At 53.9% G+C, this 25,007-nt stretch overlaps 1 protein-coding gene and 1 long non-coding RNA gene across 10 annotated transcripts in view; one reads left to right on the top strand and one right to left on the bottom strand.

The window, feature by feature from the left end:
- The first annotated feature begins 666 nt into the window (after nucleotides 1-666).
- Nucleotides 667-25,007, top strand: part of LOC105311356 — a 30,875-nt gene continuing 6,534 nt past the window's right edge. Inside the window, exons 1-5 of one of the 9 annotated variants that reach the window (XR_002778843.1) lie at nucleotides 4,433-5,183; nucleotides 5,277-5,355; nucleotides 5,497-5,761; nucleotides 13,309-17,403; nucleotides 24,477-24,488. Coding sequence is in view for 3 of the 9 variants with exons in the window: in XM_023527058.1 (XP_023382826.1) it covers nucleotides 22,215-22,919; nucleotides 23,239-23,316 (783 nt within the window). In the remaining 6 variants the exon portion in view is untranslated. Of the gene's footprint in view, nucleotides 986-4,432; nucleotides 5,356-5,496; nucleotides 5,762-6,731; nucleotides 6,744-13,308; nucleotides 17,404-22,155; nucleotides 23,116-23,238; nucleotides 23,504-24,476; nucleotides 24,489-25,007 lie in introns of those variants that run through there. The other 8 variants (XR_897668.2, XR_002778846.1, XR_002778845.1 and 5 more) reach the window with 8 other exon arrangements.
- Nucleotides 11,200-12,751, bottom strand: LOC111735563. The gene is made up of 2 exons (XR_002778848.1): nucleotides 12,572-12,751; nucleotides 11,200-11,737 (listed from the first exon to the last, which is right to left on the bottom strand). It is a non-coding gene; the product is annotated as an uncharacterized LOC111735563 (long non-coding RNA).

Genomic DNA, 25,007 nt, shown 5'->3' on the forward strand with positions numbered 1-25,007 from the left:
ACTCTTAGGGCTATTGGGCACCAAATACTAATAACGGCCACCACTGGCTGATGGGACTGAGGTCTGGATTACGTTCTTTATCATACTTCACGTGTCCTCCAGATTGCCCACAAAACGCATTCGACGACAGGCGCGTTGAGGGAAGCGGGGGCGGGGAGGGCGAGGAGGGGTGGGGAAACGAGTTGCCGGGGCACCCGGGCAGCCCCCAAAGAAGCACAGGCAATGTGAAAGGGAAAGGCTTGTTCTGTCCGCGGGCCCCGCACTCCGCCTGCGAGTGCGCCGCGCAGGCGCTGAAAGAAGGGACCGGTTTTCTTTCTTTCACTGGAAGGAACATCCAGTTTTTTCAAGCAGGAAAGGGCGGGGGCGAGAGGCAGGCGGGAGGCCACTCGGCGGCGCACCACTGCCCCCTGCTGCACGGAGAAACGAGTCGCGCTAAACCGGCAGGAAAATCCCTCGCTTCCACAGGTTTTGGGCAGAGAGCCCAGGACAGCGCGCCTGACGAGGGAAGCCGAGAGACCCCGAGGGCCGCGGAAGGACGGGCACCCGTCCGCAGCGGCCCCCGGCGGAGGCTCCAGCTCAGTCGTTTCCCCGAATAGCGCCCTCGGAACCACAGCGAGAGCGACCGGAAGTCCGGACCGGGTAGTGCGGCATCTGATTGCCCGGTTCTCGACCTGCGCACGGGAGCCCAGTGACGTCGCTACCCGCCGGACTGCGGGCTCACGCGGGAGATTTTCGCCGGGACCCCACTGCGAAGAGTCGGGTCGGCCATCGGAACTGTGATATCCATGCCCTGTGGCCCGACTGACACAGCGGACCCTTGGCCCCACGTGCGAGACCCGTACCGATCCCCTGGTCATCCTCCGCCCGCCGCCCGACCCCGCCCCAGCCTCCCACAAGCTAGTCCTGTGACTCACCCACTGTCGCCCACCCAGCCCGCACTCCCGGCAACCCTCCTGGCCACCACAGGGCCCAGGAGCCCGACCAGGTCACCCCCCGGAGTCGCTCCGTCCTCAGGGATGTTCTGCTCCTCCCCGTCCCGCCATTCCCCTGCCCGTGGTGATGCCCCGGGCATCAGGGAACACCGTTCCCTGCCTCCCCCACCCCCCTCCGTGATGTCCCTTTCTAGCATTTACCCTCCGATCACCTCAACGCCTTGCCCTGGAGGTCCGGCTGTCTTCCTCTAATGCCGGTTTAGACAGCGATCAACCTCTTTGGGGCCTCCACCAGGGACCCCCCGCCCCCCCAGCCCTCCTCACCTTCCGCCAGGCCAGGCCCCTCCTCGCCTCGCCTGGCCTGGCCTGACCTCGCCTGCCCTCACCTGGCCTCGCCGAGCTCTTACCCTCTTACCGAGCTCTTACCGAGCTCTGAGCTCTTACCGGGACTGTAAACTCCCCGTCGGACACACCTCTCCAGCCGCTTTTCTCCCAGGTCCATCCTCTCCTGCCGTGCCCCAGTGAGGGACACGTCCCTGCCTGGATCACCGCCTCTGAGCATTGGCGGCAGAACTTGACACCTTACTGAACACTTTGCCTTAAGCCCATGAGCAGGGCCTGCTTCCGGCCTTCTCCGTCATCTTACCTACTCCACCACCTTACTCACTAGCAACCCTCTTCCATCCCAGGGACCTCCCCTAAGAGTTCCTGCAGAAGAGAGAAGTAGTGAGGTGGGACTTCTCAGAGCTTCCCCAGCCCGATCGACCTCTTTCTGCCCTCGTAACCTCTGCCGTCCCTGGGCCTACCGTGGCCCCCTGACCGCAGCCAGCCCTCGCCTGTGCTCAGGCTCCCGCGACCTGGCTCTGTGGCGCCACGGACAGCGCATTGGACTTCTAACTCAAAGGCTCCCATGCCTTCCACCTGCTCAGGGACTTTGCTCCCCTCCCCGATCACGATCGCTTATCACTCCTTCCACAGTAGAGCTTCCCCCGCCGCCGCCGCCCCCCCCCCCCGCAAAGGGCGGGGACCCGTTCATCTTCGGAGCGAAACCGCTCCGGCATATCCTGAGACCATCTGCTCTTCGACCCCCTTCCACCGAGCGTCTGTCCCTGTCACTCCACTGCAAACTGGTCTTGTCAAGGCCACGATTGCCATCCAAGTTGATCCCATACCCGCTTGTGTAGGCTCATCGCAGGCCACCACTCGGTCGCCTCGGGCGCATTTGACCATTCCGTTCTCTTGCGCTCATTTGATGTTTCTGAGGGGAGGGGTCGTGCCACAACATATTCTACTGTTCTCCGCGAGGCACGCGTTCCACGGTATGCCCCGTTGACCTGGATGGAGTGTGGAAAGTCTTGGGTCGACACGAAAGACGAACCACAGCAAAGAGTGTCTGTCTGGGCCCATCGCGGCGGAAAGGGCCCCCAGAGGCGGTGGCGGGCAGAGGTGGTCAGAGAGCTCAGACAAGGGAGGCGAGGCAAGAAGTGAAGAGGAGCACCAAGTAAGAGACGGTTTCACCCCATTCACACTCGGGACGCACAGGAGGACACTGCACCATGACCCAGCAGTGTCTTTGGGCAGACGGACGGCTGGAGTGCAGGAATAGAACTTTAGGCAGCTGACTTGGTTCCTGCTGTGGTATAAGTGAGACCCCAGGGGACGGCACTCCTCGAAGTGGCTGACCAGAGCCAGGGGTTCACGAGGGAGGCCTCAGCCGGCCGGGGGCAGATGACGCTGCTGCCGAGGCTGCGGGGTGGGCGGTCCTGCCCAGGGGAGGGATGGAGGATGGCACACAGATTCACGGGGGTCAGCAGAGTGAGGTGAGACCGAGTCGGCCAGGGAGCGCCAGGTCCTGACCAAGAGCTGAGCGTCAGAAATGCAAGTTTCACCGTCCCCACCCGTGGGCGGTGCCGGTCAGCTGCAGCAGCAGCTGGAACCGGGAGGCCAGGGCCATCCTTCCTCAGAGGTCACCTAGAATACCGTGAGCCACAGAGGTGTGGCGTAGGTCCCCTTCCTCCACCCTCACACAGACTCGGGAGCCACACGTTCGCCTTCCCTGTCCTGGAAAGAAGGAAGGATGTGGGGCGGAAACGTCCACTGAAACCGAGTGGGCATTTGTACACACGCGCCAGTCACGTGTTGGCGTCCGACCACACTCACCGGATTGGAAGTAAACTCAGAGTTCCTTTTTTACCCCCTTACGTCCCCGGTCACAGGGTGGGCATTCCTCGCGAAGGTCAGATCAGCCGGGAGAGAAGAAACGAACCAAAGTGCCCCTGCGGTCTGAGGAGCACGAGTGAATCTGGGATGTCAGCACGCGCCATCCCCACCGGATCCTCCTGTGCCCGTCTTCCAATGAGTCCCTTTGAGAGGAGCCTGGGGGTCCTTGCCTCCTCCACTCTTTAACCCAGCACGACGTTCGACGTCCCGGGAACGGACCTCTAACACGGATCACGGAAAGAAGAGAGGCCCACGTGGACTCACGGAGTGGAGGAGCTGATGAAAGTGGTCCCTGGGGTGAACGGGGCCCCCCTCGAGGCCGTGCTTACCCCCCCCACCCCACAGGCAATGCCAGGCTCCTTCTCCGCTGACGACGCGGGCTTTCACTTCAAGGCCTGGGTCCTGGAGCTGGACTTCAGAAAGTGTTTCCAGAGCCAGAAAAGGAAGCCCGGAGGAACATGACGAAAGCCGACCTTTTTCATGAGAAGAAGGCGGTTTATCAGTCATATTTGTTTGAAGGTAAATCATGCCAGCGTCCGGCCTAGAGTTGAAAGGCCTGGCTGAGAATCGCAGTAGTTGCCGACAGACCCAGAAACCTCTCCCAAGATCCCGTGGCCAGCCGGCTGTGTCCGCAGAGGAAACACTCTCCCAGGGAGTCCCTGGCCACCTGGCCCAGACCTCAGGGCCTGAGGCAGGGGCAGGGCTTTCTGTCCTGAGAGAGCACCAAACAGGCCCTGCTAGTGAAGGGCAGGGCGCGGGCCGCCACTTCCTGGAAACCCAGGGGCCCCTGGCCCCTTTTGGTCTGTTTCCGTCGAGGAGAGCCCAAGCAATAGGACCGAAAACATCAATTCGGCGGCTGTAGCAGGCGTACCTTACGTGCAGCTACGTGACTTAGAAACCATGTACGTACCCATTGCCCCACTTGGTTCTCGCAACCCACCAAGGAGAGACAGCAATGATCTGAGGCCCCGCCCGAGTCTGTCAAATGGAAACTTGTGCCTCTACCCAGGGATCGAGAGGGCTCAATGTGCAGGAAGGTCTTGGTTCGCCTCTTGTCACAGGCATGCTCTGCCTGATCCCCTCTCCCCGTCTCTGGCTGTCTCACACCTGGTCCTCCCCCTCACATACCACCAGACGGGGGTTAAGGAGCTTTGGAAAGACACGGATTCCCTGACAAAGCCCTTGAGTTCTGATGGTGCACGGGCGGTGGACACGTAACAACGGCAGAAATCTCTTGTGGGTTGGAGCCCGCTCCTTCGCCCGGCACAAATCTCTTGTGGGCTGGGGCCTGCTCCTTCGCCCCAGAGCACACCCCGCCGTCAAATCATGTTGGCCTGGTACCTGTGGTCCTCCTGTAAGATCTTTGCGGACTCGGACTCGCGTCTCTCCCTGCACATCCAACAAGCCATCTGGACCCGGGGCCCTGCATCCCTTTCGTCGTCATCTGAGGACCCGATGGATATCTCCCCTCCGCCGGGGCCAGAACCACAAGGGAGCCCCTTGCTACTGCCCTGCGCCGCGCCCCAGGCCCTCATTCCTCACGTGACGGAACCCAAAGCACAGCCTCGTCGTCACCAGATACGGGTCCTCAAGGCCAACCTCATCGTCGGGGCTGAGGCGGCTTACAGACGCTTCCAGTCTGTCCACGCCCGGCACTCGGACAACGCAAACCTCTTCTACCGTCTCACAGCTTCCTGGACGTCTAGCGTCCTCAACCAAGAAACGCCTTTGCGGGAGCCATTTTGTCCGAGTCTCGAGGTCCTTCCAAATGCCCACGTCTCCAGCTCCTGCCATCGCCCCAACCCGAGTACCTGGCATCTACCGTCCTCATCACAGGACTGCCGTCCGCTCCCCCCGGCGGAACTCCTCTTCACTCTGATGCCCCCTTCGCCAAAACCCCCTACACCCTCTGCCAGGACATCCCTGTGCTCTGACTGAAGTCGACTGGTCTCGCCCCCCAATGCCACCTTTCGAGGCCTCTTACATGGCAGATGTCGTGTGGCCCAACCCAGAACTCCGTGGGTCACAGAGGTAAGAATGGGCGTGGGGTGAGACGGAGGATGGGGGTCTTCCTGCAAGCCCGCTGCTGCTGGATTCCCTCAGCCTTCCTTCCTCAACTTAAAGCTTCTCCTGCGAGGCTCATCCTAAGTCTCCATGACGCTGTCATCCATTCAGCAGTCCTCGGGATCCCTAGGGATTTCCGGTACCTGCTTCCTGTGGTTTTCTCTCTCGTTTGGGGGGTGGGGGGGTGGGGGTGGGTTGGAGGGACAGTTAAGCAACCTGCCCTGGAAGAGCACAGCCCTCTGCTTCTCCTACCCTGTCTCTTGATTACTTTCAATCTCAGCTTCTGGAAAGCGTAGGCTTCGCTAGCATTCTCTTTGGGCTACCTCTCCATTCGTCCGTAAGGACAGTTCAGGAGTAAAGTCCCCGAACACGTGGCATCCTGAACACAGGTGAGGGCTGGCTGCAGCCATGCCCAGGGGCAACGGCGAATGCCATGATAGAAACAGGTCGATTGGATTTGGGAAGCTCTGAGAAGTCCCGCCTCATCGCGTCTGTCTTCTCCACGAGTTATTCAGACAGGTCATTAGAATGGACGGAAGTCGCTGGTGAGTACAGTCGGCGGTGCCAGTAGGATGACGAGGGAAGGGAAGCGAGAAGGCGTGTTCTCCTGGTCGTGGATTTTAGATAAACGATTCGATTCGGTTTCAGGTTTCGCCACCAACGTTCGGGTTCTCAGATACAGGCAGGGATGTGATCCTTACTGGGGCACAGCAAGAGAGGATGGGGAAGGGGGCCCGAGAAGCAGCTAGGGGGCCAAAGAGAGCTGTGCTTGCCGGGGAGTTCATAACCCTGGGTAAAATCGTTGACGGTGGTCCAGCGGAAGGGGAGGAAGGCTGTGGAGTCCACACCGAGGGCTCCCAGGAGGGAGATGGCTGTGTACTACAGGCATCGGCGGGACGGGGCTGGACGACCAGGGCAGGGGCTTGAGGTGAGGAGAGAGGGGAATTCTAGAAACGGACAGGAGGAGCGGCCCAGGGTTCCCCTGTTGTGACCAGAATAACCAGACCCAACTTGAGTGCTCTTAACCAGGAGACAGTTTATTAGCCGGCGGCTGTCCTTGCAAAGGAGCAGCCCCGAAATGCCAAGATACAAGGTTTTTAGGCCCCAAATCCCCTTCCTCATTCTGTCTTAAACACAAAGGTCCATCTTTCTCCTATTCACTACCTGTCAACCCACTGGTCAGGTGTGCAAGCGGGGGGTACAGAAGCAGAAAGCTTGTTGTTAGAACGTTATGTTCCTATGGGTGATTGCCTATGTTCCCATGGGCTATAGCCAGTGTTCCCATGGGCGATGGCCAAACAGTAATTTTCAGCTTCTATACGATTGATTATTTTTCATGCCACGCAAGCAAGCAGGGTTACACAGGCTAAAATTGGCAGTTAGCGTATGAGCTCATTGTTCCAAGTTTCACGATTAACAGAATGTGGTTAGGGGTTCCAGAAACTAGGCCTAAGGTATAGACTTCCTTTGTCCAGTTTCAGGTTTTAATTATTCTTTAACCCTTTCACATTTCAGCAGGCTATTACATTCCCCACTGGTTTTCTTTAGAATGACTCAATCTTCGAGTCAGAAGTCGGGATTTCTGGCCAATGGGTCGGGGCTGACGCTCCTAAAATTCAAATCTTTGCCCCAGTTATATTGGATTGGATTAAACTCTTAACCCATTTGATCGAGCATGGCCCAAAGGTCAGTAATAACAGCCGAATAATCAATGGCCCTGCTATAGCCGACAATAACGTGGTTAACCAAGAGTTTCCATGAAACCAAGATTCATACCAGTCGCTTCCTTGTTTTAACTTCTCATTTCTGTCTTTCACTCTTTGTCTAATTAATGCTAAACTATCTCTAATAATTCCAGAATGATTAACATAAAAACAGCAAGTTTCTCCTAGTGCTACACACAAACCTCCTTGCTTAAGAAATAAGAGGTCTAAACCTCTTCTATTCTGCAGTACTACTTCAGCTAAAGAATTAAGAGATGTTTCAGGATGATTCATTGATTTCTCTAGAGTGCTGAAATCGTCATTAATCTGCTTTGTGAGCCAGGCTATACCCCGATTCCCTGTAACCAAAGCAGCAGTCCCAACTGCAGCTGATCCTGCCACTCCTAGGCCAACTGGGAGCGGCACAGGCACTGGAACTGCTCGCTTACGCCGAGGATAGTTATATCCTCCCCACAAATCCATCGCTTGTCTTCCTTCTTGTCCGCTCATCATATACACCTGAGGTATAACATGAACCAGCACACAAAATCCAGTATTATTTTTCCAATAGTTAAGATTAATACAGGGAGTTAAACCAGTATTACAAGCAAACCAAGTGCCACTAGGGGCCGCTAAATAAGTAGAAGAGGAGCTACTTACTAAAATAGATGACTTACAATTTTCCTTATACCTAGATCTATCAACTCTATAAGTGTTAGTATACACACAAGTTCCCTTTCCTTGTAAATCTCCCAACGTTACAGATGGGGTTTTGGTTCCCCAAGGGCAAATAGTAACATTCGGAGATGTTACATTCCTAACAGCAGTTTGATCCGTGCCAAGGTTAGCAATGCCACCAAGTCCTACGTAATAAGGTGGGGCAGGGTTCAGACAAAACCAACAATCCTTTGTAGCATTTGAGTTACTGTCATTAGCAAACTTATGAACATTATTCGGCATGGTCAAGACAGATTCAGGAGTATCCCTGGGGGGGTGGGGGGGGGTCTATAAGGCTGTCTAGGTCTATGTCCTTTGTTGGCATTATTAGTGCTCCTAGTAATTGCTGACTGTGTAGGAGTTAAGGCGTTTAACCCTCCGTCATTAGGCCTAACAGGACCTAGAACTAACGGTGGCATCCTGACAGGCTTTTTCTGTATTGTTATGAACACTCCAGGATCAGTTCCAGAAACATACAACCTTAGACCCCATGTCTTTCCAGTCAACTAGGATAGATCATCCCACTCTTTGACAGTGAGAATGACAGGATTGCATTTTCCTGTTATGGTACGGGAAGACTGACTAGGTCGAACAAGAGTCAGAAAGGGGTCAGTGTTCTTCCAAGGGGCTATGGTCTCACAACCCCAATGGCCACGGTAATATTGGTTTGGCTTCTGGCAAGTGCTTTGGTCTTCTCTGGGACACGTATGTAACTGTACTTGTTGGATGCCCCTTTCTTTGTCTTCTCTGCCACAACCAAACCAGGGGCCGGATGAAAAACTAGCTCCTGGACCTCTAGGCAAGTCATCACTTATAAAATTAAATTTCTTTCCTAATATATCACACGAATCTATATGAAATGTAGGCTGGTACATAGTCTGGTTCACTAATATGGGAATACCCGTTTCTGATTTAATCAATTCCCATTTGGCCTGCTGAGGTTGATGAGGGTTCCCTTTTACATCATTGATAACAATGAACCCAATTATAATTAACCCCGAGAGAGTCTTATCTTGAGAGGGTCTCTTGTGGGTGTTGCCTTCCATTTCTCTGTCTCCGGGGGAGGTTGTGCTGTCTTAATATGAGTATGATGAATCCAAGGTCTTTTCCCTGCAACCTCGACAGCTGTTGGTGTGGTTAGAATGACTGGAAACGGACCGTCTCACCGGGGTTCTACGTTTGCAGGTTGAATTTTCTTCACCCACACCCAATCTCCAGGATTATGTGGGTGAGGTTCTGGTACCTTCGGGTCCGGTCTGGTAGCCTTAATGAAGCCTCCTGTTTGTTGCCGGACTCGTTGTAAGGCCCGTAAGGACTTCAGGAGATTCATATTATTATTTATCACAACTTTTTCTATTCCAATTTTAGGGAGTAAAGGCGGAGGTCTCCCAAACATTATTTCACAAGGGGTTATTCCTGAGATGTATGGAGTACAACGGGCTCGCAAAAGAGCCAAAGGAAGAAGGCTCACCCAATTCTCCCCAGTTTCTAACTTAAATTGAGTTAAGGTTTCCTTTAATGTCCGATTCATCCTTTCTACCTGCCCCGAACTTTGGGGCCTATAACTACAACGTAGTTTCCAATTAATCCCTAGTACTTTAGCTAAAATCTGCTGGTTTGGGCAATAAATGCCGGGCCATTGTCAGACCCCGATGATAAGGGCAGGCCAAATCTCAGAACTATCTCTGATACTAATTTCTTAGCTACTACTCGTGCAGTTTCGTGCTTAGTGGGATAGGCCTCAGTCCATCCAGAGTATGTGTCAATAAAAACTAATAGGTACTTAAATCCAAAAGTTCCAGGCGTAACTTCTGTAAAATCAAGCTCCCAGTGCTCTCCAGGTCTCTTTCCCCTGAGTCTCACTCCTTGTTCCGTGGAGGTCCTTCCTTAGTCTACTTGTGCATATACTGCACACCTATGAGCCACGTCCTTGGCTAAATTTTCAGTCCTGGAACATAATAATCCCTTTTCAATAGTTCAATGAACTTGGTTCCTCCTAGATGGGTGGACTGGTGTGTTAAGTCTATTACGGTCTTTCCCAAAGCCTGAGGAAGGAGCGATCTTCTAGCAGGGAGCATTCTCCATTCTCGTTTTCCCTCTTTTTTTTTTTTTCTTTCTTTCTTTCTTTTTTTTTTTCCCCCAGTCTTTCACTTAATTCCAAGTCGAACGGGGTATACTCAGGCCTTTCTTCAAAGGCTGGGGGAAGCTTTAAAGGCAAGATGTCTCCGGGTCCCACTGGTTTTCTGGCAGCATCCTTTGCTATCTGATCTGCAAAGGAATTTCCTTGTGCCACCTCAGTCTCTGCATTTTGGTGTCCAGGACAATGAATTATGGCTACTCTTTTTGGTAGCCAAATGGCTTCTAACAGGGCTAAGATCTCTTCCCTGTTTTTAATTTCTTTGCCTCCTGATGTTAAAAGTCCTCTTTCCTTATATAAAGCTCCATGTATGTGGGCAGTAGCAAAGGCATATCTACCGTCAGTATAGATGTTTACAGTTTTATCCTCTCCCCACCGTAAAGCTTGTGTTAGAGCTATAAGTTCAGCCCTCTGTGCCGATGTCCCATGGCTTAGGGCCTGTGCCCATATCACATCCCTGACTGTTACTACGGCCGCCCCGGCATACCTGACTCCGTCGGATACAAAACTGCTTCCATTGGTAAATAATACCGCATCCGGATTAGGCCACGGCTCATCCTTCAAGTCTGGCCGTAGTCCAGTTACCTGCTCAAGGTGCTGAACACAGTGATGCAATGGAGCCTGCGGGTCATCATCCGGGAGCAGCGTGGCAGGGTTCGGGGCTGCGGTTTTCAAAAACTGGGTCTGTGGGGGGTTAAGCAACAGTACCTGGTACTGAGTAATCCGGGCGTTGGAAATCCATCTCTCAGGAGGGCTGCGCAGCATGGCTTCAACTGCATGTGGAGCCACAATTTCAATATTTTGGCCCAAGGTCAATTTAAAGCGTCTTTGGTCAATAGAGCAGTAGCAGCTAGTGCTCTCAGGCAACTAGGCCTTCCTCCAGCCACCGGATCTAGTCTCTTTGAGAGATATGCCACCGGTCACTTAAATAGTGGCTTTTAATTTCTGGAGCAAATCTCTTCCTTGCAAAGGAAAGGGGACGTTCAGGCATAACTAAAAACGAATGCGTGATGGTTCCCTTTCCCAAGTCAGTAATTTCTGCCTGTGTCCGTGGGTATGCCTTCCCTTTCCCAGTGGCTCCTTGAATTACAGTCTTTTCTTTGGATAATAGACCGGCAGTTTCTGTTAAAACTGAGTACGTTGCACCAGTATCAGCTAAAAAGTTCACAGGTTTGCCCCCTACTTGCAAAGTTACCTTGGGCTCTCGGGGGCTCTTTCGATAAGAGCCCCGACGCCCCTATTCATCTTCCAAAAGAATGAGGGGCCTTTTTTCTTCTCACCTCCTGGTTGCTCCTTTTCAGGGCACTCGTTCTTCCAATGTCCTTTCTTTTTGCAAATAGCACATTGGTCTCTTCCTAGCCTAGGTTTTCTATTTTGGCCTTCTTCGTTGCTAGGTCCCCCTCTACGGTTAGGGTTTTTTTTTCCCAAGGAGGTCGGTTTCCTTGTCGTCCCACAGACATGACCTTTTGCACACCGTCCCTATTGTTAAAGACCTTCTGAGCTATTTCTAATAATTTGGATAAATTTTCTCCCTCAAAACCTTCCAATCTCTGTAACTTCTTTCTAATGTCAGGGGCCGACTGGCTAACAAAGGCCAAATTAATGGCTCTTCTATTGTTGGGGTCCTCCGGGTCGATAGGTGTATATAAGCGGTAAGACGCTAATAGTCTTTCCAAGAATGCTGCAGGTGACTCGTCCTTAGTCTGAATTACTTCACTTACCGTGGACAGATTTATTGGTCTACGTGCAGCAGCCCGGAGTCCCTGTAGCAGAAACTGGCGATACCTTAGGAGAGCCTCCTTACCTTGATCTGTATTTGGATCCCACTGGGGACGTCGAGTCGGAAACACAGCCTGTAACCTGGTTAAGTCTGCTGGGGGCTGCCCATTTGGGTCTGTTACTCCTCTAGCCACCTCCCGCAAAATTCTTTCCTTTTCTTCAGTAGTGACTAAGACCTGTAAGAGCTGTTGGCAATCATCCCAAGTGGGCTGACGGGTAAAGAAAATAGACTCGAAAAGGGAGGTTAGTCCTTGTGGTTTCTCTGAAAAGGATGGCGTTTGCAATTTCCAATTATATAAATCACCAGTACCGAATGGCGAGTAGATGACAGTAGGCTCACCTCCGCCTCCTGGAATCACCTTCAATGGGGCTTGAACAGATACTGGCTCTTTTCAGGGAGGTTGAATCAGGGGAAGGTGGCCTACGACCCCTAGACCGGGTTACGGGAGGTTCCGGTCCCTCCGGAGGAGGACGTCTACCCCCATTTCCATTGTAGGGTGGCGGATACCAGTCATCCTCCGAGGGAGGTCCCTGCAACACCGGTGGGGGCTTCTTAAAACCCTGGGGTATGGCTGCCATTACAGTAACGGGCGCACGACTGCAATTCCGTAAGTATTTAGGGGCATCAGAAACAACATCAATCCAAACATCAATATGAGGAATTTGGTCAGGATGCCCAGGGTTTCCATAAATCACACCTCGAACCCAGAATGCAGCCTGCACGTTAAATGATCCCTCGGAGGGCCATCCTACTCCGAAGGTCGGCCAATCTAATTGACAAAAGCGCTGCAAATCAAAAGGGGTTACTGAAGCACCATAGGCCCTTGCCCTACGACGAAAATCTTTAAAGTTGTTAAGCATGCACTGTAACGGAGTTAGTTTGCCCTGCGATTGTCCCAGAGTTCCACAATAAAGCACACGAAGCAAAACAAAACAAGACAGACACAGACTAACAAACCAGAACAGGACTGAGAAAACTGTCGTCACAGTCTCAGTCGACCGCCGACCGCCGACCTCACTTGTCGCGTCCGACGTCCGCACGGTCCCTGGGCCCCCTACCAGAAACTGCCTCAGCACTCCCAGGATCGTGCTCCGCAAAGCGAGAAACCACAGGCGGCGGGCTAGGGCAAGTGCCCTAGAGGCCTCCCCAACCGCAAATGGTCCAACGCCCCGGTGCACTGATCAATTTTCCCACAACGAGAAGATCTCGCTGGGGCCTCCAAATGTTGTGACCAGAATAACCAGACCCAACTTGAGTGCTCTTAACCAGGAGACAGTTTATTAGCCGGCGGCTGTCCTTGCAAAGGAGCAGCCCCGAAATGCCAAGATACAAGGTTTTTAGGCCCCAAATCCCCTTCCTCATTCTGTCTTAAACACAAAGGTCCATCTTTCTCCTATTCACTACCTGTCAACCCACTGGTCAGGGGTGCAAGCGGGGGGTACAGAAGCAGAAAGCTTGTTGTTAGAACGTTATGTTCCTGTGGGTGATTGCCTATGTTCCCATGGGCTATAGCCAGTGTTCCCATGGGCGATGGCCAAACAGTAATTTTCAGCTTCTATACGATTGATTATTTTTCACGCCACGCAAGCAAGCAGGGTTACACAGGCTAAAATTGGCAGTTAGCGTATGAGCTCATTGTTCCAAGTTTCACGATTAACAGAATGTGGTTAGGGGTTCCAGAAACTAGGCCTAAGGTATAGACTTCCTTTGTCCAGTTTCAGGTTTTAATTATTCTTTAACCCTTTCACATTTCAGCAGGCTATTACACCCCGATGCCCAGCCATGTCCGTGGGCATCCGCCCTGGACCTGGCAAGTCCGGTCTCTCGAGTGACAGTTTGCAACAGGTTCCACGAGGAAACTTCCAGCGCCTGCGGGCTCGGCTCGGAGGCTGGCACGGACCTCACAGGGTGGCAGCGCGCAGGCCAGAACCACCCACCAATCCGAGCCCATCCCATCCCTGGCCCAACAGTCGCCTTTGTTCTCCGTGGAAGAACTTCCGGCGCTGTTGCTATGGTTTCGAGGGCGGAACTCAGGAAGCTGCGGGTGCCGGTGCCGGTGCCCGTTCGCAGGGGTCTCTCGGGTCGGTCCCCGCTTCTGGTGACTGTCACAGTCATGCGCGTGGCGTCCGCCTGCACTATCGGTGTGTTCCCCCCGCCCCCCACCCCCCGAAAACCAGCCAACGAGAGGGATTTTCTTCCCGTTGCCCCGTCACCGAGTTTCTCCGACCATCAGATGGCACTGTGGAGCCACGAACGGACCCGATCCCCGCCCTTCCTGCTTAGAAAAAAAAAAAAAGAAGAAGAAGAAAAAAACAACAAAAAAAAGCGGCGCGACCTTCTCCGGGACAATTGGCCACATTTCCTTCTGGGCCTGCCTGAGCCAGGCCTGTCCTGAGGCCCAGCTGCTCCTCCCTTCAGTGGCTTCCTAACCGAAAACCTGGTTTCCCTTTTATCAATCTATTCTTCGGTGACCCTAGTCACTCAAGCTCCCTGGAGAAAATCGGGAAGACCGCTACCATAATGGAATGGAAACCACCGTCCCATCACCCAAGGACGACCATTAATAGTGATTGGTGATGGCGAGCATTTGCCTGCCATCTTGCTCCCCGGCAAATGTCATCAGTTTGCATCCAAAAGAATCTTATAAAAGATTTTTAAAAAAAAAAGAAAACAAAAAAGGCTTTGTGATAAATCTCTTCAGCAGGTTTTCTCACCCATAAACTTCTACTATAAACACTATGAGATTCACATTGCGCTGTGACTTTGACATCTTTTATTGAAGTCAAATTTTCAGCATGGAGCAGCCCTGCTAAAATCATTTCAAAACACCTGAAGTTTTTGACTCATCTCTGTCCCTAAAAGTACGAGTCGTCTCAGAGAGTGAGAAATACTGTAGTTCGTAACTGAGAGAGCCAGCGGGAATAACGCCTGACTCCTGTGCCAAAGGGAAAAGGCATAGCGTTACCTTCTTGAGGACAGGAGCTATAGTTTTTCTTCTTCCGGTTTTTATTATTTTCATTTACTTCTTTTTATTTTCAATTTATTTATTTGTTTGTTTGTTTTTGCTTAGCATTGTATTTTCGATGTATGAAATCCACTCGTTTTGTCCTCCGGCATCTTCGCCTTGTTGTCTGTCCCCAAGGCGAGGGCCGGCTGCTCCCTGGGCTCCTGTCCCGTGGGGCTGGGAGTTTAGGAAACCCCCTGAGAAGATCTGTCATAGAGTCACTCCATTATTTTTACCTCAGGCTATGCAAGGAAACTCTTCTGATCGTTGTCATTTGGGAAAACAGAGAAAAGACAACAGAAAGAGAGAGTGATCATCCTCGACCCAGCCACTTTCAACATGTCTTGCAATCCCGTTTCATTTTTACACCCTTGTGACACCGCAGTCTCCAATATGGGATTCTGACGTTTTGAGGGCTGACAGTGGGTAATGCGTATATTTCCCTGAAATTCGACTTTCCCTAAACTCCCGCACGTGCACCTTCCGCCACTCCCACCCTGTTTTCGAAATATGAAAAGTAATGAACGCTAGGACAAACTATTTGAAGAAATCTACGCCCACATTTTAGAGAGTTTGCTTGCAGGGATTCCTTACAGGTTGACACATGTTGCCACGGTCCTTTAGACGGGAACACGGGCCAGGGCCTGCGTCATTGCATCCCGAGAGTGCCGCTAATTTTTTAAGTGTTGCGGAGCTGAGAGGTGAAAACTACGTCCTCTTTCCTTAAAAACAACTTTTAAAAATTATTCGCGAGATTCGATATCCGTTCGTATACGGAAGACCTATGCATCTGTCTCTGTGTCTTCCTCGCGTAAAACGGATTGATGAGAATTCGTGTTAGGGGATTTCATTAATTTTAAAATGAAGATTGGAGAAAATGAGGAGACGGAGACGCGGGCATTCGAAAACAAAATGCAGCTAGATGGAAGCGAAGTTAGTTCGCTAACTCCGTGTCGCCTTTCCCTGTTATCGTTTCATACCCATAACAAGGATACTCCTCATCCAGGGCTTCGGGTCATGTCTAACCGAGAACTGTGCCACTGGCCTGTCCAAACAGGTGATCCAAGCTATGATGTAGGACGGAAGACCGAAGAACAGACTGCCCCTTCAACCCGCCGCCGGGGACTTCTTGGCTCAATTTCCTGGACCTTGCTTGCACATCCCTGTTCATTCCTCTCCGAAAAGAACCGGCTGGCGACGAACGCAGTTCACTTTGTCCGGGAGTTCATCTTCTCTAAGAGGAGACAGTGTAAAATAATCAAAACAGACCCCAGGTTTCCTTGCTTCAATCCTTGTCCCTTTAAAAAGGTTTCTTTTTCGCTTCGCTTCGCTTCGCTTCGCTTCGCTTCTCTCCTCTCCTGTACCGTTTGGGTTACCTCCTCCAACCCTCAAAACCTGAACGAGGCACACAGAAACAGCCCTCCAAGGACTGTTCTGGGGGCTGCTGGAATGAGATTTGCACCAGCGGTGAGAGCAAGAGGCATGAATGAGAGGAACCAACTCCCAGCCATTCCAACCTCACATTAGCGGCAGTTACAGAAACTGCAGCCTGGGGGCATACCACAGTCGTGGGCCTGTCTTCTCCTTTCCCTATACAAACTCCAGTCTGCTTCGCCCCAGAGAAGAGTTACCCGGTCTTAAGGGGGGGGGGGCACGCATCGTCTGGACGAAGCCTTTAACCTCTACTCGAATCACTTGAACTAGGTTGTGCACTCCCCGCGTTCTACCACCGATTCGACCCCGACGCTCTCGCCTCCGAAGCCAAAAGTTCTACGGGGCCACTCGCTCGCATGACCTACAGACACCGCTGGGTCCAAACCAGCCGTTCGTTTTTCTCAAGAGAACCACCGGTGTTCGCGATCACGAGATTCCAGGGGAACCTCTCCCCCGAGTCATCACAGGGCTCGTGTTACGCAGACACCCTTAGCGGTGATCTCTCGGAGGAGCAGTTTTCTCTCTCATCTGATCACGGGCCTGAGGATACGAACCCACCAGATCAGGGTTCTGTCGCGAATGGCACGACACGACGTACCAAAGGACTCGGCGGACTGCCTGACGCAGACCGTATACTCAGTACGTCTTAGCCACGTGATTTTATAACAGCGAAGGGCACGAAGCTCTGGGATCGTCATTTTAGGGGGAGTAAAGACGTTCCCTACGTCCTTCAATTGCAAACGAAGGGTGCCCGAGCCAGAATAATACAGCCAACCATGCCGATGCCGTTTAGTCGACAAATACGGGAAAAGGTCGGATTTGCTCTTTGGAGAAGATGTGTCCTGGAAAGCTCACTAGACTGAAAAAGGGACTCAAATTTCTAGAGCGTTTGGCGTTCAGCGATGCTGCAGTCCATGCACCTCTATGACGCAGGGTCCGGTCTAGTCTTACTGGACGAGGGAACGAGAACCCATTAGCTTCGAGAAACACGCAAGTTTCTTTTTCAAATCATCTTTTGGTTACGACAAGGGTGGGTATTGCAGCTTGCCGGCGTCGGGCTGACTTTTCGCGTCTGGCGCCCCGACGAACGGCCGAGTCTATTCATGTTTATAATTTCGCTCGTCTCCATTCTCCCTTTCCTGTCTGGGGGACCGGCAACAGAGGAAATACTACAGATTATGTAGACCGGGGGATACCGAACTCTTGGTCAGAGTAAAATAAACGTTTCCTGGGATGAATTCCAACACATACGACAAAAACGCGGAGTTTCTGTCCTGGGAGCAGGGGCCCTCTCACCACGCCCTTTCCTGGATGCGCCTCCCCGTTCAACCAACAACTTAGCCTGACTCCCGTTCCTAAAATCGAGGAAAGAGCAGGCCCAGAGAGCAAAGCGACTCAGACAGCACAAGACGGTAAGGCTGCCGAGAGCCGGCACTGGAAGGGAGTCCCCCGGGTCTCTGGCCCAAGGCCCTCCAGCGGCCCTTGATGACAAAAAGTTAGGGAAGACCCGCATGTCCGATCAAGGATGCCTTTATGGCAAAGAAGTTGTCGGTATACACGTGCAGACATTATTTGGGCTCGGTACTATTTTAAAATGAAACTGTCTGGTAAGAAATACGGGACTTTTTTCACTTATGTGAGGCCCGACCAAAGGGAGCGTCAGAAGTCATTAGCCGGACTTAGGGAGAAAGACCGTCGCGGTCAGATCGGGCCGGCTTCATACACGCTGCTCACTGTCAGAGGACCGTGTTCCCGATTCCAGTAGCACGCCGGTCACTGGGCCCCTAAGTTCACGGCCAGCGCTTTCTCTAGGCGCCCCCTCCTCTCCATTACATGACCCAAATCGATCATCCAAGGCCTCCGGCTAGGGCGACCGCACCTTTTAACCACCGGACCCAATCAACCTAGGTTGCGTCCCAGAGTCGACCTGCTATGAAGTGAATATCCTGCACGCCAGGGTCCTTCCGGAAAGACGCCCGATATGCCGACGGCCGATGAAACCAAGGAGCAACGATAAAAGACGCGCCACGTCTCCCAAGGCCATTCCGTGTGCGCTACATCTGGTCCGCTTAAGCCTCATCGCACTTTCTGTGGAATGAAAGAAAGAGGCTTGAAACTGGAAAGTCTCGGGGTGTGTCCTGAGTCTGTCGCCAACAGGGTAGAAGGACCTCAGGTGGTCGACTGACCTGGCCTCGGACATAAAATCTGATTTCAAGAACTGTTAACGACATAGACAAACGCCGACTTGCAAAGGGTCAAATGAAACACACGCACGCGCGCGCGCACACACACACACACACACACGCACACACGCACACACACCCCGCCCCCCAATGTAGAAAACTGTTGCTGTATGGTAATCCAGGGCGGGGGAAGGAATGATTTTCGTACATTTGAAAAAATTGACCTGAAAATTAAATTTGAAAAGATTTCACAGTATTGACCGGGTACCCATTAAACGCTAGGTGGCCCTCCGGGGGCTGAGGATAAAAGAATGCAACAGAAATGCACTGCAGCGCCTGCCCTCATAAAGGGGTACCGTGGTGCTGCCCGTGGATCTTAGGTCACTTGCATCTTCAAGTCAAGGTTTACAACAGCTCTCGACACTTTACGTCTCCACTACTTTTCAGTAAAATGGCATGAAACGTGAAAACGATTTTCAAAAGCGGGCAACCGAGTTTAAAAAGAAGGAGGCCGAGATCATGACGCAAACATGAAACACAGTATACTGAAAACACACCCTCTTTTGAAGAAAAACACTCTTAGGGCTATTGGGCACCAAATACTAATAACGGCCACCACTGGCTGATGGGACTGAGGTCTGGATTACGTTCTTTATCATACTTCACGTGTCCTCCAGATTGCCCACAAAACGCATTCGACGACAGGCGCGTTGAGGGAAGCGGGGGCGGGGAGGGCGAGGAGGGGTGGGGAAACGAGTTGCCGGGGCACCCGGGCAGCCCCCAAAGAAGCACAGGCAATGTGAAAGGGAAAGGCTTGTTCTGTCCGCGGGCCCCGCACTCCGCCTGCGAGTGCGCCGCGCAGGCGCTGAAAGAAGGGACCGGTTTTCTTTCTTTCACTGGAAGGAACATCCAGTTTTTTCAAGCAGGAAAGGGCGGGGGCGAGAGGCAGGCGGGAGGCCACTCGGCGGCGCACCACTGCCCCCTGCTGCACGGAGAAACGAGTCGCGCTAAACCGGCAGGAAAATCCCTCGCTTCCACAGGTTTTGGGCAGAGAGCCCAGGACAGCGCGCCTGACGAGGGAAGCCGAGAGACCCTGAGGGCCGCGGAAGGACGGGCACCCGTCCGCAGCGGCCCCCGGCGGAGGCTCCAGCTCAGTCGTTTCCCCGAATAGCGCCCTCGGAACCACAGCGAGAGCGACCGGAAGTCCGGACCGGGTAGTGCGGCATCTGATTGCCGGGTTCTCGACCTGCGCACGGGAGCCCAGTGACGTCGCTACCCGCCGGACTGCGGGCTCACGCGGGAGATTTTCGCCGGGACCCCACTGCGAAGAGTCGGGTCGGCCATCGGAACTGTGATATCCATGCCCTGTGGCCCGACTGACACAGCGGACCCTTGGCCCCACGTGCGAGACCCGTACCGATCCCCTGGTCATCCTCCGCCCGCCGCCCGACCCCGCCCCAGCCTCCCACCAGCTAGTCCTCTGACTCACCCACTGTCGCCCACCAAGCCCGCACTCCCGGCAACCCTCCTGGCCACCACAGGGCCCAGGAGCCCGACCAGGTCACCCCCCCCCCGGAGTCGCTCCGTCCTCAGGGATGTTCTGCTCCTCCCCGTCCCGCCATTCCCCTGCCCGTGGTGATGCCCCGGGCATCAGGGAACACCGTTCCCTCCCTCCCCCACCCCCCTCCGTGATGTCCCTTTCTAGCATTTACCCTCCGATCACCTCAACGCCTTGCCCTGGACGTCCGGCTGTCTTCCTCTAATGCCGGTTTAGACAGCGATCAACCTCTTGGGGGCCTCCACCAAGGACCCCCCGCCCCCCCAGCCCTCCTCACCTTCCGCCAGGCCAGGCCCCTCCTCGCCTCGCCTGGCCTGGCCTGACCTCGCCTGCCCTCACCTGGCCTCGCCGAGCTCTTACCCTCTTACCGAGCTCTTACCGAGCTCTTACCGGGACTGTAAACTCCCCGTCGGACACACCTCTCCAGCCGCTTTTCTCCCAGGTCCATCCTCTCCTGCCGTGCCCCAGTGAGGGACACGTCCCTGCCTGGATCACCGCCTCTGAGCATTGGCGGCAGAACTTGACACCTTACTGAACACTTTGCCTTAAGCCCATGAGCAGGGCCTGCTTCCGGCCTTCTCCGTCATCTTACCTACTCCACCACCTTACTCACTAGCAACCCTCTTCCATCCCAGGGACCTCCCCTAAGAGTTCCTGCAGAAGAGAGAAGTAGTGAGGTGGGACTTCTCAGAGCTTCCCCAGCCCGATCGACCTCTTTCTGCCCTCGTAACCTCTGCCGTCCCTGGGCCTACCGTGGCCCCCTGACCGCAGCCAGCCCTCGCCTGTGCTCAGGCTCCCGCGACCTGGCTCTGTGGCGCCACGGACAGCGCATTGGACTTCTAACTCAAAGGCTCCCATGCCTTCCACCTGCTCAGGGACTTTGCTCCCCTCCCCGATCACGATCGCTTATCACTCCTTCCACAGTAGAGCTTCCCCCGCCGCCGCCGCCCCCCCCCCCCCGCAAAGGGCGGGGACCCGTTCATCTTCGGAGCGAAACCGCTCCGGCATATCCTGAGACCATCTGCTCTTCGACCCCCTTCCACCGAGCGTCTGTCCCTGTCACTCCACTGCAAACTGGTCTTGTCAAGGCCACGATTGACATCCAAGTTGATCCCATACCCGCTTGTGTAGGCTCATCGCAGGCCACCACTCGGTCGCCTCGGGCGCATTTGACCATTCCGTTCTCTTGCGCTCATTTGATGTTTCTGAGGGGAGGGGTCGTGCCACAACATATTCTACTGTTCTCCGCGAGGCACGCGTTCCACGGTATGCCCCGTTGACCTGGATGGAGTGTGGAAAGTCTTGGGTCGACACGAAAGACGAACCACAGCAAAGAGTGTCTGTCTGGGCCCATCGCGGCGGAAAGGGCCCCCAGAGGCGGTGGCGGGCAGAGGTGGTCAGAGAGCTCAGACAAGGGAGGCGAGGCAAGAAGTGAAGAGGAGCACCAAGTAAGAGACGGTTTCACCCCATTCACACTCGGGACGCACAGGAGGACACTGCACCATGACCCAGCAGTGTCTTTGGGCAGACGGACGGCTGGAGTGCAGGAATAGAACTTTAGGCAGCTGACTTGGTTCCTGCTGTGGTATAGGTGAGACCCCAGGGGACGGCACTCCTCGAAGTGGCTGACCAGAGCCAGGGGTTCACGAGGGAGGCCTCAGCCGGCCGGGGGCAGATGACGCTGCTGCCGAGGCTGCGGGGTGGGCGGTCCTGCCCAGGGGAGGGATGGAGGATGGCACACAGATTCACGGGGGTCAGCAGAGTGAGGTGAGACCGAGTCGGCCAGGGAGCGCCAGGTCCTGACCAAGAGCTGAGCGTCAGAAATGCAAGTTTCACCGTCCCCACCCGTGGGCGGTGCCGGTCAGCTGCAGCAGCAGCTGGAACCGGGAGGCCAGGGCCATCCTTCCTCAGAGGTCACCTAGAATACCGTGAGCCACAGAGGTGTGGCGTAGGTCCCCTTCCTCCACCCTCACACAGACTCGGGAGCCACCCGTTCGCCTTCCCCGGCCCGGCTGTAACAGGCGTACCTTACGTGCAGCTACGTGACTTAGAATCCGTGTACGTACCCATTGCCCCACTTGGTTCTCGCAACCCACCAAGGAGAGACAGCAATGATCTGAGGCCCCGCCCGAGTCTGTCAAATGGAAACTTGTGCCTCTACCCAGGGATCGAGAGGGCTCAATGTGCAGGAAGGTCTTGGTTCGCCTCTTGTCACAGGCATGCTCTGCCTGATCCCCTCTCCCCGTCTCTGGCTGTCTCACACCTGGTCCTCCCCCTCACATACCACCAGACGGGGGTTAAGGAGCTTTGGAAAGACACGGATTCCCTGACAAAGCCCTTGAGTTCTGATGGTGCACGGGCGGTGGACACGTAACAACGGCAGAAATCTCTTGTGGGTTGGAGCCCGCTCCTTCGCCCGGCAGAAATCTCTTGTGGGCTGGGGCCTGCTCCTTCGCCCCAGAGCACACCCCGCCGTCAAATCATGCTGGCCTGGTACCTGTGGTCCTCCTGTAAGATCTTTGCGGACTCGGACTCGCGTCTCTCCCTGCACATCCAACAAGCCATCTGGACCCGGGGCCCTGCATCCCTTTCGTCGTCATCTGAGGACCCGATGGATATCTCCCCTCCGCCGGGGCCAGAACCACAAGGGAGCCCCTTGCTACTGCCCTGCGCCGCGCCCCAGGCCCTCATTCCTCACGTGACGGAACCCAAAGCACAGCCTCGTCGTCACCAGATACGGGTCCTCAAGGCCAACCTCATCGTCGGGGCTGAGGCGGCTTACAGACGCTTCCAGTCTGTCCACGCCCGGCACTCGGACAACGCAAACCTCTTCTACCGTCTCACAGCTTCCTGGACGTCTAGCGTCCTCAACCAAGAAACGCCTTTGCGGGAGCCATTTTGTCCGAGTCTCGAGGTCCTTCCAAATGCCCACGTCTCCAGCTCCTGCCATCGCCCCAACCCGAGTACCTGGCATCTACCGTCCTCATCACAGGACTGCCGTCCGCTCCCCCCGGCGGAACTCCTCTTCACTCTGATGCCCCCTTCGCCAAAACCCCCTACACCCTCTGCCAGGACATCCCTGTGCTCTGACTTAAGTCGACTGGTCTCGCCCCCCAATGCCACCTTTCGAGGCCTCTTACATGGCAGATGTCGTGTGGCCCAACCCAGAACTCCGTGGGTCACAGAGGTAAGAATGGGCGTGGGGTGAGACGGAGGATGGGGGTCTTCCTGCAAGCCCGCTGCTGCTGGATTCCCTCAGCCTTCCTTCCTCAACTTAAAGCTTCTCCTGCGAGGCTCATCCTAAGTCTCCATGACGCTGTCATCCATTCAGCAGTCCTCGGGATCCCTAGGGATTTCCGGTACCTGCTTCCTGTGGTTTTCTCTCTCGTTTGGGGGGTGGGGGGTGGGGGGTGGGGGTGGGTTGGAGGGACAGTTAAGCAACCTGCCCTGGAAGAGCTCAGCCCTCTGCTTCTCCTACCCTGTCTCTTGATTATTTTCAATCTCAGCTTCTGGAAAGCGTAGGCTTCGCTAGCATTCTCTTTGGGCTACCTCTCCATTCGTCCGTAACGACAGTTCAGGAGTAAAGTCCCCGAACACGTGGCATCCTCAACACAGGTGAGGGCTGGCTGCAGCCATGCCCAGGGGCAACGGCGAATGCCATGATAGAAACAGGTCGATTGGATTTGGGAAGCTCTGAGAAGTCCCGCCTCATCGCGTCTGTCTTCTCCACGAGTTATTCAGACAGGTCATTAGAATGGACGGAAGTCGCTGGTGAGTACAGTCGGCGGTGCCGGTAGGATGACGAGGGAAGGGAAGCGAGAAGGCGTGTTCTCCTGGTCGTGGATTTTAGATAAACGATTCGATTCGGTTTCAGGTTTCGCCACCAACGTTCGGGTTCTCAGATACAGGCAGGGATGTGATCCTTACTGGGGCACAGCAAGAGAGGATGGGGAAGGGGGCCCGAGAAGCAGCTAGGGGGCCAAAGAGAGCTGTGCTTGCCGGGGAGTTCATAACCCTGGGTAAAATCGTTGACGGTGGTCCAGCGGAAGGGGAGGAAGGCTGTGGAGTCCACACCGAGGGCTCCCAGGAGGGAGATGGCTGTGTACTACAGGCATCGGCGGGACGGGGCTGGACGACCAGGGCAGGGGCTTGAGGTGAGGAGAGAGGGGAATTCTAGAAACGGACAGGAGGAGCGGCCCAGGGTTCCCCTGTTGTGACCAGAATAACCAGACCCAACTTGAGTGCTCTTAACCAGGAGACAGTTTATTAGCCGGCGGCTGTCCTTGCAAAGGAGCAGCCCCGAAATGCCAAGATACAAGGTTTTTAGGCCCCAAATCCCCTTCCTCATTCTGTCTTAAACACAAAGGTCCATCTTTCTCCTATTCACTACCTGTCAACCCACTGGTCAGGTGTGCAAGCGGGGGGTACAGAAGCAGAAAGCTTGTTGTTAGAACGTTATGTTCCTATGGGTGATTGCCTATGTTCCCATGGGCTATAGCCAGTGTTCCCATGGGCGATGGCCAAACAGTAATTTTCAGCTTCTATACGATTGATTATTTTTCATGCCACGCAAGCAAGCAGGGTTATTACACAGGCTAAAATTGGCAGTTAGCGTATGAGCTCATTGTTCCAAGTTTCACGATTAACAGAATGTGGTTAGGGGTTCCAGAAACTAGGCCTAAGGTATAGACTTCCTTTGTCCAGTTTCAGGTTTTAATTATTCTTTAACCCTTTCACATTTCAGCAGGCTATTACATTCCCCACTGGTTTTCTTTAGAATGACTCAATCTTCGAGTCAGAAGTCGGGATTTCTGGCCAATGGGTCGGGGCTGACGCTCCTAAAATTAAAATCTTTGCCCCAGTTATATTGGATTGGATTAAACTCTTAACCCATTTGATCGAGCATGGCCCAAAGGTCAGTAACAACAGCCGAATCATCAATGGCCCTGCTATAGCCGACAATAACGTGGTTAACCAAGAGTTTCCATGAAACCAAGATTCATACCAGTCGCTTCCTTGTTTTAACTTCTCATTTCTGTCTTTCACTCTTTGTCTAATTAATGCTAAACTATCTCTAATAATTCCAGAATGATTAACATAAAAACAGCAAGTTTCTCCTAGTGCTACACACAAACCTCCTTGCTTAAGAAATAAGAGGTCTAAACCTCTTCTATTCTGCAGTACTACTTCAGCTAAAGAATTAAGAGATGTTTCAGGATGATTCATTGATTTCTCTAGAGTGCTGAAATCGTCATTAATCTGCTTTGTGAGCCAG

This window comes from Pteropus vampyrus, unplaced genomic scaffold, assembly GCF_000151845.1.
Source record: "Pteropus vampyrus isolate Shadow unplaced genomic scaffold, Pvam_2.0 Scaffold1000003359, whole genome shotgun sequence".
NCBI classification, from domain to species: Eukaryota; Metazoa; Chordata; class Mammalia; order Chiroptera; family Pteropodidae; genus Pteropus; species Pteropus vampyrus.